At 34.8% G+C, this 12,998-nt stretch overlaps 5 protein-coding genes across 5 annotated transcripts; all 5 read right to left on the reverse strand.

Moving 5' to 3' along the window:
• Window positions 1-1,298: 1,298 nt before the first annotated feature.
• On the reverse strand, window positions 1,299-2,432 carry LOC111948325 (heat shock protein 30-like). The gene has a single exon (XM_023960811.1). The coding sequence runs from the start codon at window positions 2,140-2,142 to the stop codon at window positions 1,540-1,542; it is 603 nt and encodes a 200-aa protein (XP_023816579.1). The 5' UTR covers window positions 2,143-2,432; the 3' UTR covers window positions 1,299-1,539.
• A 1,286-nt stretch (window positions 2,433-3,718) lies between these two features.
• Window positions 3,719-4,865, reverse strand: LOC111948332 (heat shock protein 30-like). Its single transcript, XM_023960829.1, has one exon. It carries the CDS (start codon window positions 4,644-4,646, stop codon window positions 4,044-4,046), a length of 603 nt encoding a protein of 200 aa, XP_023816597.1. The 5' UTR covers window positions 4,647-4,865; the 3' UTR covers window positions 3,719-4,043.
• A 1,362-nt stretch (window positions 4,866-6,227) lies between these two features.
• Window positions 6,228-8,180, reverse strand: LOC101162102 (heat shock protein 30-like). Its single transcript, XM_004085886.4, has one exon. The coding sequence runs from the start codon at window positions 7,151-7,153 to the stop codon at window positions 6,551-6,553; it is 603 nt and encodes a 200-aa protein (XP_004085934.1). The 5' UTR covers window positions 7,154-8,180; the 3' UTR covers window positions 6,228-6,550.
• Window positions 8,181-8,736: 556 nt separating this feature from the next.
• On the reverse strand, window positions 8,737-10,219 carry LOC111948329 (heat shock protein 30-like). The gene has a single exon (XM_023960815.1). It carries the CDS (start codon window positions 9,662-9,664, stop codon window positions 9,062-9,064), a length of 603 nt encoding a protein of 200 aa, XP_023816583.1. The 5' UTR covers window positions 9,665-10,219; the 3' UTR covers window positions 8,737-9,061.
• Window positions 10,220-11,350: 1,131 nt separating this feature from the next.
• Window positions 11,351-12,415, reverse strand: LOC111948318 (heat shock protein 30-like). Its single transcript, XM_023960805.1, has one exon. The coding sequence runs from the start codon at window positions 12,168-12,170 to the stop codon at window positions 11,568-11,570; it is 603 nt and encodes a 200-aa protein (XP_023816573.1). The 5' UTR covers window positions 12,171-12,415; the 3' UTR covers window positions 11,351-11,567.
• Window positions 12,416-12,998: the final 583 nt, after the last annotated feature.

Genomic DNA, 12,998 nt, shown 5'->3' on the forward strand with positions numbered 1-12,998 from the left:
GAGGTGAAAATTGTTTTCATATTTTTCTGTTTCATTTAATGGACAACATGCTACTTTGGGTACGCCTATTATATATCTGTTCTTTGCAAATAAAAGATGTTTTGTGTTATAAAAATTTCTTCTGATCAAAAAAAAGTTTGAAAGATATATTTTTAAAAGCGCACGTTGAAATGGCATTGTTTCAATTACAACTAAAGACTCGTCTTACATTTTTAAGTCTCTTCAATGCTTTTTACATTTGTCCACTGATAAATTCATGCAACATACTAGTTATTTGTGCCAGGTCATTTCTTTTGGACTTTACCTTTCTCATAAATGTCGAATTTATACTCAACGGACATCATTTACCATCATGGAAATTGTACAATATTCTCGTTGCAAAAGTGTTAATGCTTATTTTTCATAAATGTAGTAGATAGATTATTTATTTTCTTTTAAAATAATCAGGATAATATCTCAAAGAAATTAAACAATTATATAATGATGAAAAAATTATCCTACGAACTTGAAAACAATTCAAATTAATCAAAGAAAAAACTGTCAGTATCCATCAAGAAACAGTTCCAGTTGGATCTGGAAGATTCTCGTTGTTGCTACAAATGTCCACACGTTGGTGCTGTTTCAACATTGATGAATGTTAGCTGTTGTATGTCTAGCTTTATCTTTTTAGACTTGCAAAAAGAATTTTGCTCATCTCCAAAATGTACAGGAAAACATTACAAATAGTTTAATCCATTTTTTTAATGTTTTTTTTTTTTGGTATAATTTTAATACATTTATTTACATAGGTATGGCTGTGTTTGTCAAAATCCAGTCCTACATTCTTTATTGTCAAATCATTATCACAGCTGCTTCGTTAAACAAGTTTTTGTTTTTATTCACACTTTAATAATTAATAATGATTTTTTTAAAAGAACATAATTTAATCGCATATAAAAGATTTTCTTAATGTATTCATTGCCCCTTAACTTTATTAAAATTTATACTTTAACAAGTTCAAAGATTCGTCTCAGTTGTTTGAGTCAGTTGTCAACTTTTAATATAAATAAAGTTACTGGATAACACTTTAAATAAACAAAATGCAATGCCAAACTACATCTTTGTTTATCAGGTTTTGGCAAAACTTTTTTCTTTTCTTTTGTTTTTAGTCCTTTTATTTTAGAAATTTTGTAACTTTTGTGGAATCTTTTTTTTGTGCTTTTTCTTGTTTGTTTGATTGGTGATTTTCAGATAAATTTGTTTGGATTAATAAATAATGAAACATTCAAATAATGACTCAACAAATGCAGTCATTTCAACATGAAACATTTATTTATTCCTCTTTCATCAAACAAAGATATAACAAAATAAAAAAGTCCCTTTACTACATTCATGTCATCTTGTTGCATTTAATCGTTTATTCACAGTCAGAACTAGCTAATACGTTTAAAAATGAAGACGTGTTTAAAATCAAAATGAGCTAAATTAGCTTAAATACCATTAATAAGAAATGATCAGATATGCACATGTAGAGTTTAAGTCCAGGTTCTCCTGTTTGTTCTATGATGTATTGGGAGTCTGCACTTTGCTATCTTGTTTCTGTGAACTCTCTCTCTGCTGTGGTTCCTCCTCCGAGCTCCTCTTGATGGTCAGTTCTCTGTCAGCCTCCTCTTTGGCGGCCTGGATGTGGAGCTTTCCGTCTGGAGACAGGCAGCAGGTGACGGCTTCAGGGTTCAGGCCTTCAGGCAGATCCAACTCTTGTCTGAACTCCTGGAGTCTGTAAGAGTAGGAGCCTTTCCCGTCCTCCTGTTTCTTCTCTGTCTTCCCGCTGACTCTCAGCTTTCTGCCCACCTGCCTGACAGACAGCTCCTCTGGAGAAAAGCCTCGAGTGTCCAGGGTCAGGCCAAAGTTCTGTCCATCTTTGTCCAGCTGGAAGCTCACTGGTTGCAGGGTCACACTGCTCTGGAAAGGCTCCGTCTCCTCCAGGATCTTGTCTTGAAATTTGTCCATCAGCTCCAGACTGCTGCGCAGCTCCTGCAGGTTCCTCTGCAACAGATCCCGCTGGTAGAACAGAGGTCTGACCTCTGGCCACAGACTGCGTACAGGTGAGAAGAAGAACATGGATGGACTGAGATCAGAGTGAAGTCCTCGAGAGCACAGCATTTTCAGAGTTTCAAGTCTTGAGTCTTTTTGTTGGCAGATGAAAGCTGGTTGAATTGTCTTTTCTCTTCTGTGTATCTTTCTGTCTCAGCAGTGACTCTGTCCCAGCTTTATACTCTGACAGGAGGAGAGGCGGAGAATTCAGGAAGTTTCTGGTCTGTTATCACATTTGTCCACTAGATGGTGGTACTTGACCAGGTTCCTTAGCATCCCTTCCTATCTTCCTGCTAAAAAAAGACTGTATGTAAATCTTTACCAATAATGAACACATCATAGCATAAACAAAGCTATGAAAGATCCAGAAAAATGTTTCTTCAACAAAAAACAAAATGTTTTATTGAGAACTCTTGAGTTATTTACTCTAAGGAGGTGAAAATTGTTTTCATATTTTGTTTCATTTAATGGACAACATGCTACTTTGGGTTCACCTATTTTATATCTGTTCTTTGCAAATAAAAGATGTTTTGTGTTATAAAAGTTTCTTCTGATCAAGAAAAGTTTGAAAGATATATTTTTAAAAGCACACGTTGAAATAGCATTGTTTCAATTACAACTAAAGACTCGTCTTACATTTTTAAGTCTCTTCAATGCTTTTTACATTTGTCCACTGATAAATTCATGCAACATACTAGTTATTTGTGCCAGGTCATTTCTTTTGGACTTTACCTTTCTCATAAATGTCGAATTTATACTCAACGGACATCATTTACCATCATGGAAATTGTACAATATTCTCGTTGCAAAAGTGTTAATGCTTATTTTTCATAAATGTAGTAGATAGATTATTCATTTTCTTTTAAAATAATCAGGATAATATCTCAAAGAAATTAAACAATTATATAATGATGAAAAAATTATCCTACGAACTTGAAAACAATTCAAATTAATCAAAGAAAAAACTGTCAGTATCCATCAAGAAACAGTTCCAGTTGGATCTGGAAGATTCTCGTTGTTGCTACAAATGTCCACACGTTGGTGCTGTTTCAACATTGATGAATGTTAGCTGTTGTATGTCTAGCTTTATCTTTTTAGACTTGCAAAAAGAATTTTGCTCATCTCCAAAATGTACAGGAAAACATTACAAATAGTTTAATCCATTTTTTTAATGTTATTTTTTTTGGTATAATTTTAATACATTTATTTACATAGGTATGGCTGTGTTTGTCAAAATCCAGTCCTACATTCTTTATTGTCAAATCATTATCACAGCTGCTTCGTTAAACAAGTTTTTGTTTTTATTCACACTTTAATAATTAATAATGATTTTTTTAAAAGAACATAATTTAATCGCATATAAAAGATTTTCTTAATGTATTCATTGCCCCTTAACTTTATTAAAATTTATACTTTAACAAATTCAAAGATTCGTCTCAGTTGTTTGATTGAGTCAGTTGTCAACTTTTAATATAAATAAAGTTACTGGATAACACTTTAAATAAACAAAATGCAATGCCAAACTACATCTTTGTTTATCAGGTTTTGGCAAAACTTTTTTCTTTTCTTTTGTTTTTAGTCCTTTTATTTTAGAAATTTTGTAACTTTTGTGGAATCTTTTTTTTGTGCTTTTTCTTGTTTGTTTGATTGGTGATTTTCAGATAAATTTGTTTGGATTAATAAATAATGAAACATTCAAATAAAGACTCAACAAATGCAGTCATTTCAACATGAAACATTTATTTATTCCTCTTTCATCAAACAAAGATATAACAAAATAAAAAAGTCCCTTTACTACATTCATGTCATCTTGTTGCATTTAATCGTTTATTCACAGTCAGAACTAGCTAATACGTTTAAAAATGAAGACGTGTTTAAAATCAAAATGAGCTAAATTAGCTTAAATACCATTAATAAGAAATGATCAGATATGCACATGTAGAGTTTAAATCCAGGTTCTCCTGTTTGTTCTATGATGTATTGGGAGTCTGCACTTTGCTATCTTGTTTCTGTGAACTCTCTCTCTGCTGTGGTTCCTCCTCCGAGCTCCTCTTGATGGTCAGTTCTCTGTCAGCCTCCTCTTTGGCGGCCTGGATGTGGAGCTTTCCGTCTGGAGACAGGCAGCAGGTGACGGCTTCAGGGTTCAGGCCTTCAGGCAGATCCAACTCTTGTCTGAACTCCTGGAGTCTGTAAGAGTAGGAGCCTTTCCCGTCCTCCTGTTTCTTCTCTGTCTTCCCGCTGACTCTCAGCTTTCTGCCCACCTGCCTGACAGACAGCTCCTCTGGAGAAAAGCCTCGAGTGTCCAGGGTCAGGCCAAAGTTCTGTCCATCTTTGTCCAGCTGGAAGCTCACTGGTTGCAGGGTCACACTGCTCTGGAAAGGCTCCGTCTCCTCCAGGATCTTGTCTTGAAATTTGTCCATCAGCTCCAGACTGCTGCGCAGCTCCTGCAGGTTCCTCTGCAAAAGATCCCGCTGGTAGAACAGAGGTCTGACCTCTGGCCACAGACTGCGTACAGGTGAGAAGAAGAACATGGATGGACTGAGATCAGAGTGAAGACCTCGAGAGCACAGCATTTTCAGAGTTTCAAGTCTTGAGTCTTTTTGTTGGCAGATGAAAGCTGGTTGAATTGTCTTTTCTCTTCTGTGTATCTTTCTGTCTCAGCAGTGACTCTGTCCCAGCTTTATACTCTGACAGGAGGAGAGGCGGAGAATTCAGGAAGTTTCTGGTCTGTTATCACATTTGTCCACTAGATGGTGGTACTTGACCAGGTTCCTTAGCATCCCTTCCTATCTTCCTGCTAAAAAAAGACTGTATGTAAATCTTAACCACTAATGAAGACATCATAGCATAAACAAAGCTATGAAAGATCCAGAAAAATGTTTCTTCAACAAAAAACAAAATGTTTTATTGAGAACTCTTGAGTTATTTACTCTAAGGAGGTGAAAATTGTTTTCATATTTTTTTGTTTCATTTAATGGACAACATGCTACTTTGGGTTCACCTATTTTATATCTGTTCTTTGCAAATAAAAGATGTTTTGTGTTATAAAAGTTTCTTCTGATCAAGAAAAGTTTGAAAGATATATTTTTAAAAGCACACGTTGAAATAGCATTGTTTCAATTACAACTAAAGACTCGTCTTACATTTTTAAGTCTCTTCAATGCTTTTTACATTTGTCCACTGATAAATTCATGCAACATACTAGTTATTTGTGCCAGGTCATTTCTTTTGGACTTTACCTTTCTCATAAATGTCGAATTTATACTCAACGGACATCATTTACCATCATGGAAATTGTACAATATTCTCGTTGCAAAAGTGTTAATGCTTATTTTTCATAAATGTAGTAGATAGATTATTCATTTTCTTTTAAAATAATCAGGATAATATCTCAAAGAAATTAAACAATTATATAATGATGAAAAAATTATCCTACGAACTTGAAAACAATTCAAATTAATCAAAGAAAAAACTGTCAGTATCCATCAAGAAACAGTTCCAGTTGGATCTGGAAGATTCTCGTTGTTGCTACAAATGTCCACACGTTGGTGCTGTTTCAACATTGATGAATGTTAGCTGTTGTATGTCTAGCTTTATCTTTTTAGACTTGCAAAAAGAATTTTGCTCATCTCCAAAATGTACACGAAAACATTACAAATAGTTTAATCCATTTTTTTAATGTTATTTTTTTTGGTATAATTTTAATACATTTATTTACATAGGTATGGCTGTGTTTGTCAAAATCCAGTCCTACATTCTTTATTGTCAAATCATTATCACAGCTGCTTCGTTAAACAAGTTTTTGTTTTTATTCACACTTTAATAATTAATAATGATTTTTTTAAAAGAACATAATTTAATCGCATATAAAAGATTTTCTTAATGTATTCATTGCCCCTTAACTTTATTAAAATTTATACTTTAACAAATTCAAAGATTCGTCTCAGTTGTTTGATTGAGTCAGTTGTCAACTTTTAATATAAATAAAGTTACTGGATAACACTTTAAATAAACAAAATGCAATGCCAAACTACATCTTTGTTTATCAGGTTTTGGCAAAACTTTTTTCTTTTCTTTTGTTTTTAGTCCTTTTATTTTAGAAATTTTGTAACTTTTGTGGAATCTTTTTTTTGTGCTTTTTCTTGTTTGTTTGATTGGTGATTTTCAGATAAATTTGTTTGGATTAATAAATAATGAAACATTCAAATAAAGACTCAACAAATGCAGTCATTTCAACATGAAACATTTATTTATTCCTCTTTCATCAAACAAAGATATAACAAAATAAAAAAGTCCCTTTACTACATTCATGTCATCTTGTTGCATTTAATCGTTTATTCACAGTCAGAACTAGCTAATACGTTTAAAAATGAAGACGTGTTTAAAATCAAAATGAGCTAAATTAGCTTAAATACCATTAATAAGAAATGATCAGATATGCACATGTAGAGTTTAAGTCCAGGTTCTCCTGTTTGTTCTATGATGTATTGGGAGTCTGCACTTTGCTATCTTGTTTCTGTGAACTCTCTCTCTGCTGTGGTTCCTCCTCCGAGCTCCTCTTGATGGTCAGTTCTCTGTCAGCCTCCTCTTTGGCGGCCTGGATGTGGAGCTTTCCGTCTGGAGACAGGCAGCAGGTGACGGCTTCAGGGTTCAGGCCTTCAGGCAGATCCAACTCTTGTCTGAACTCCTGGAGTCTGTAAGAGTAGGAGCCTTTCCCGTCCTCCTGTTTCTTCTCTGTCTTCCCGCTGACTCTCAGCTTTCTGCCCACCTGCCTGACAGACAGCTCCTCTGGAGAAAAGCCTCGAGTGTCCAGGGTCAGGCCAAAGTTCTGTCCATCTTTGTCCAGCTGGAAGCTCACTGGTTGCAGGGTCACACTGCTCTGGAAAGGCTCCGTCTCCTCCAGGATCTTGTCTTGAAATTTGTCCATCAGCTCCAGACTGCTGCGCAGCTCCTGCAGGTTCCTCTGCAAAAGATCCCGCTGGTAGAACAGAGGTCTGACCTCTGGCCACAGACTGCGTACAGGTGAGAAGAAGAACATGGATGGACTGAGATCAGAGTGAAGACCTCGAGAGCACAGCATTTTCAGAGTTTCAAGTCTTGAGTCTTTTTGTTGGCAGATGAAAGCTGGTTGAATTGTCTTTTCTCTTCTGTGTATCTTTCTGTCTCAGCAGTGACTCTGTCCCAGCTTTATACTCTGACAGGAGGAGAGGCGGAGAATTCAGGAAGTTTCTGGTCTGTTATCACATTTGTCCACTAGATGGTGGTACTTGACCAGGTTCCTTAGCATCCCTTCCTATCTTCCTGCTAAAAAAAAGACTGTATGTAAATCTTAACCACTAATGAAGACATCATAGCATAAACAAAGCTATGAAAGATCCAGAAAAATGTTTCTTCAACAAAAAACAAAATGTTTTATTGAGAACTCTTGAGTTATTTACTCTAAGGAGGTGAAAATTGTTTTCATATTTTTCTGTTTCATTTAATGGACAACATGCTACTTTGGGTTCACCTATTTTATATCTGTTCTTTGCAAATAAAAGATGTTTTGTGTTATAAAAATTTCTTCTGATCAAGAAAAGGTTGAAAGATATATTTTTAAAAGCGCACGTTGAAATGGCATTGTTTCAATTACAACTAAGGACTCGTCTTACATTTTTAAGTCTCTTCAATGTTTTTTACATTTGTCCACTGATAAATTCATGCAACATACTAGTTATTTGTGCCAGGTCATTTCTTTTGGACTTTACCTTTCTCATAAATGTCGAATTTATACTCAACGGACATCATTTACCATCATGGAAATTGTACAATATTCTCGTTGCAAAAGTGTTAATGCTTATTTTTCATAAATGTAGTAGATAGATTATTCATTTTCTTTTAAAATAATCAGGATAATATCTCAAAGAAATTAAACAATTATATAATGATGAAAAAATTATCCTACGAACTTGAAAACAATTCAAATTAATCAAAGAAAAAACTGTCAGTATCCATCAAGAAACAGTTCCAGTTGGATCTGGAAGATTCTCGTTGTTGCTACAAATGTCCACACGTTGGTGCTGTTTCAACATTGATGAATGTTAGCTGTTGTATGTCTAGCTTTATCTTTTTAGACTTGCAAAAAGAATTTTGCTCATCTCCAAAATGTACAGGAAAACATTACAAATAGTTTAATCCATTTTTTTAATGTTTTTTTTTTTTTTGGTATAATTTTAATACATTTATTTACATAGGTATGGCTGTGTTTGTCAAAATCCAGTCCTACATTCTTTATTGTCAAATCATTATCACAGCTGCTTCGTTAAACAAGTTTTTGTTTTTATTCACACTTTAATAATTAATAATGATTTTTTTAAAAGAACATAATTTAATCGCATATAAAAGATTTTCTTAATGTATTCATTGCCCCTTAACTTTATTAAAATTTATACTTTAACAAATTCAAAGATTCGTCTCAGTTGTTTGATTGAGTCAGTTGTCAACTTTTAATATAAATAAAGTTACTGGATAACACTTTAAATAAACAAAATGCAATGCCAAACTACATCTTTGTTTATCAGGTTTTGGCAAAACTTTTTTCTTTTCTTTTGTTTTTAGTCCTTTTATTTTAGAAATTTTGTAACTTTTGTGGAATCTTTTTTTTGTGCTTTTTCTTGTTTGTTTGATTGGTGATTTTCAGATAAATTTGTTTGGATTAATAAATAATGAAACATTCAAATAAAGACTCAACAAATGCAGTCATTTCAACATGAAACATTTATTTATTCCTCTTTCATCAAACAAAGATATAACAAAATAAAAAAGTCCCTTTACTACATTCATGTCATCTTGTTGCATTTAATCGTTTATTCACAGTCAGAACTAGCTAATACGTTTAAAAATGAAGACGTGTTTAAAATCAAAATGAGCTAAATTAGCTTAAATACCATTAATAAGAAATGATCAGATATGCACATGTAGAGTTTAAGTCCAGGTTCTCCTGTTTGTTCTATGATGTATTGGGAGTCTGCACTTTGCTATCTTGTTTCTGTGAACTCTCTCTCTGCTGTGGTTCCTCCTCCGAGCTCCTCTTGATGGTCAGTTCTCTGTCAGCCTCCTCTTTGGCGGCCTGGATGTGGAGCTTTCCGTCTGGAGACAGGCAGCAGGTGACGGCTTCAGGGTTCAGGCCTTCAGGCAGATCCAACTCTTGTCTGAACTCCTGGAGTCTGTAAGAGTAGGAGCCTTTCCCGTCCTCCTGTTTCTTCTCTGTCTTCCCGCTGACTCTCAGCTTTCTGCCCACCTGCCTGACAGACAGCTCCTCTGGAGAAAAGCCTCGAGTGTCCAGGGTCAGGCCAAAGTTCTGTCCATCTTTGTCCAGCTGGAAGCTCACTGGTTGCAGGGTCACACTGCTCTGGAAAGGCTCCGTCTCCTCCAAGATCTTGTCTTGAAATTTTTCCATCAGCTCCAGACTGCTGCGCAGCTCCTGCAGGTTCCTCTGCAACAGATCCCGCTGGTAGAACAGAGGTCTGACCTCTGGCCACAGACTGCGTACAGGTGAGAAGAAGAACATGGATGGACTGAGATCAGAGTGAAGACCTCGAGAGCACAGCATTTTTCAGAGTTTCAAGTCTTGAGTCTTTTTGTTGGCAGATGAAAGCTGGTTGAATTGTCTTTTCTCTTCTGTGTATCTTTCTGTCTCAGCAGTGACTCTGTCCCAGCTTTATACTCTGACAGGAGGAGAGGCGGAGAATTCAGGAAGTTTCTGGTCTGTTATCACATTTGTCCACTAGATGGTGGTACTTGACCAGGTTCCTTAGCATCCCTTCCTATCTATCTGCTAAAAAAAAAGTCTGTGTGTAAATCTTAACCACTAATGAAGACATCATAGCATAAACAAAGCTTTGAAAGATCCAGAAAAATGTTTCTTCAACAAAAAACAAAATGTTTTATTGAGAACTCTTGAGTTATTTACTCTAAGGAGGTGAAAATTGTTTTCATATTTTTCTGTTTCATTTAATGGACAACATGCTACTTTGGGTTCACCTATTTTATATCTGTTCTTTGCAAATAAAAGATGTTTTGTGTTATAAAAATTTCTTCTGATCAAGAAAAGGTTGAAAGATATATTTTTAAAAGCGCACGTTGAAATGGCATTGTTTCAATTACAACTAAGGACTCGTCTTACATTTTTAAGTCTCTTCAATGTTTTTTACATTTGTCCACTGATAAATTCATGCAACATACTAGTTTTTTGTGCCAGGTCATTTCTTTTGGACTTTACCTTTCTCATAAATGTCGAATTTATACTCAACGGACATCATTTACCATCATGGAAATTGTACAATATTCTCGTTGCAAAAGTGTTAATGCTTATTTTTCATAAATGTAGTAGATAGATTATTCATTTTCTTTTAAAATAATCAGGATAATATCTCAAAGAAATTAAACAATTATATAATGATGAAAAAATTATCCTACGAACTTGAAAACAATTCAAATTAATCAAAGAAAAAACTGTCAGTATCCATCAAGAAACAGTTCCAGTTGGATCTGGAAGATTCTCGTTGTTGCTACAAATGTCCACACGTTGGTGCTGTTTCAACATTGATGAATGTTAGCTGTTGTATGTCTAGCTTTATCTTTTTAGACTTGCAAAAAGAATTTTGCTCATCTCCAAAATGTACAGGAAAACATTACAAATAGTTTAATCCATTTTTTTAATGTTTTTTTTTTGGTATAATTTTAATACATTTATTTACATAGGTATGGCTGTGTTTGTCAAAATCCAGTCCTACATTCTTTATTGTCAAATCATTATCACAGCTGCTTCGTTAAACAAGTTTTTGTTTTTATTCACACTTTAATAATTAATAATGATTTTTTTAAAAGAACATAATTTAATCGCATATAAAAGATTTTCTTAATGTATTCATTGCCCCTTAACTTTATTAAAATTTATACTTTAACAAATTCAAAGATTCGTCTCAGTTGTTTGAGTCAGTTGTCAACTTTTAATATAAATAAAGTTACTGGATAACACTTTAAATAAACAAAATGCAATGCCAAACTACATCTTTGTTTATCAGGTTTTGGCAAAACTTTTTTCTTTTCTTTTGTTTTTAGTCCTTTTATTTTAGAAATTTTGTAACTTTTGTGGAATCTTTTTTTTGTGCTTTTTCTTGTTTGTTTGATTGGTGATTTTCAAATAAATTTGTTTGGATTAATAAATAATGAAACATTCAAATAAAGACTCAACAAATGCAGTCATTTCAACATGAAACATTTATTTTGTTCCTCTTTCATCAAACAAAGATATAACAAAATAAAAAAGTCCCTTTACTACATTCATGTCATCTTGTTGCATTTAATCGTTTATTCACAGTCAGAACTAGCTAATACGTTTAAAAATGAAGACGTGTTTAAAATCAAAATGAGCTAAATTAGCTTAAATACCATTAATAAGAAATGATCAGATATGCACATGTAGAGTTTAAGTCCAGGTTCTCCTGTTTGTTCTATGATGTATTGGGAGTCTGCACTTTGCTATCTTGTTTCTGTGAACTCTCTCTCTGCTGTGGTTCCTCCTCCGAGCTCCTCTTGATGGTCAGTTCTCTGTCAGCCTCCTCTTTGGCGGCCTGGATGTGGAGCTTTCCGTCTGGAGACAGGCAGCAGGTGACGGCTTCAGGGTTCAGGCCTTCAGGCAGATCCAACTCTTGTCTGAACTCCTGGAGTCTGTAAGAGTAGGAGCCTTTCCCGTCCTCCTGTTTCTTCTCTGTCTTCCCGCTGACTCTCAGCTTTCTGCCCACCTGCCTGACAGACAGCTCCTCTGGAGAAAAGCCTCGAGTGTCCAGGGTCAGGCCAAAGTTCTGTCCATCTTTGTCCAGCTGGAAGCTCACTGGTTGCAGGGTCACACTGCTCTGGAAAGGCTCCGTCTCCTCCAGGATCTTGTCTTGAAATTTGTCCATCAGCTCCAGACTGCTGCGCAGCTCCTGCAGGTTCCTCTGCAACAGATCCCGCTGGTAGAACAGAGGTCTGACCTCTGGCCACAGACTGCGTACAGGTGAGAAGAAGAACATGGATGGACTGAGATCAGAGTGAAGACCTCGAGAGCACAGCATTTTCAGAGTTTCAAGTCTTGAGTCTTTTTGTTGGCAGATGAAAGCTGGTTGAATTGTCTTTTCTCTTCTGTGTATCTTTCTGTCTCAGCAGTGACTCTGTCCCAGCTTTATACTCTGACAGGAGGAGAGGCGGAGAATTCAGGAAGTTTCTGGTCTGTTATCATATTTGTCCACTAGATGGTGGTACTTGACCAGGTTCCTTAGCATCCCTTCCTATCTACCTGCTAAAAAAAAAGACTGTGTAAATCTTAACCAATAATGAAGACATCATAGCATAAACAAAGCTTTGAAAGATCCAGAAAAATGTTTCTTCAACAAAAAACAAAATGTTTTATTGGAAAACTCTTGAGTCATTTACTCTAAGGAGGTGAAAATTGTTTTCATATTTTTCTGTTTCATTTAATGGACAACATGCTACTTTGGGTACGCCTATTATATATCTGTTCTTTGCAAATAAAAGATGTTTTGTGTTATAAAAATTTCTTCTGATCAAAAAAAAAGTTTGAAAGATATATTTTTAAAAGCGCACGTTGAAATGGCATTGTTTCAATTACAACTAAAGACTCGTCTTACATTTTTAAGTCTCTTCAATGCTTTTTACATTTGTCCACTGATAAATTCATGCAACATACTAGTTATTTGTGCCAGGTCATTTCTTTTGGACTTTACCTTTCTCATAAATGTCGAATTTATACTCAACGGACATCATTTACCATCATGGAAATTGTACAATATTCTCGTTGCAAAAGTGTTAATGCTTATTTTTCATAAATGTAGTAGATAGATTATTTATTTTCTTTTAAAATAATCAGGATAATATCTCAAAGA

This window comes from Oryzias latipes, chromosome 12, assembly GCF_002234675.1.
Source record: "Oryzias latipes chromosome 12, ASM223467v1".
Taxonomy (NCBI): Eukaryota; Metazoa; Chordata; class Actinopteri; order Beloniformes; family Adrianichthyidae; genus Oryzias; species Oryzias latipes.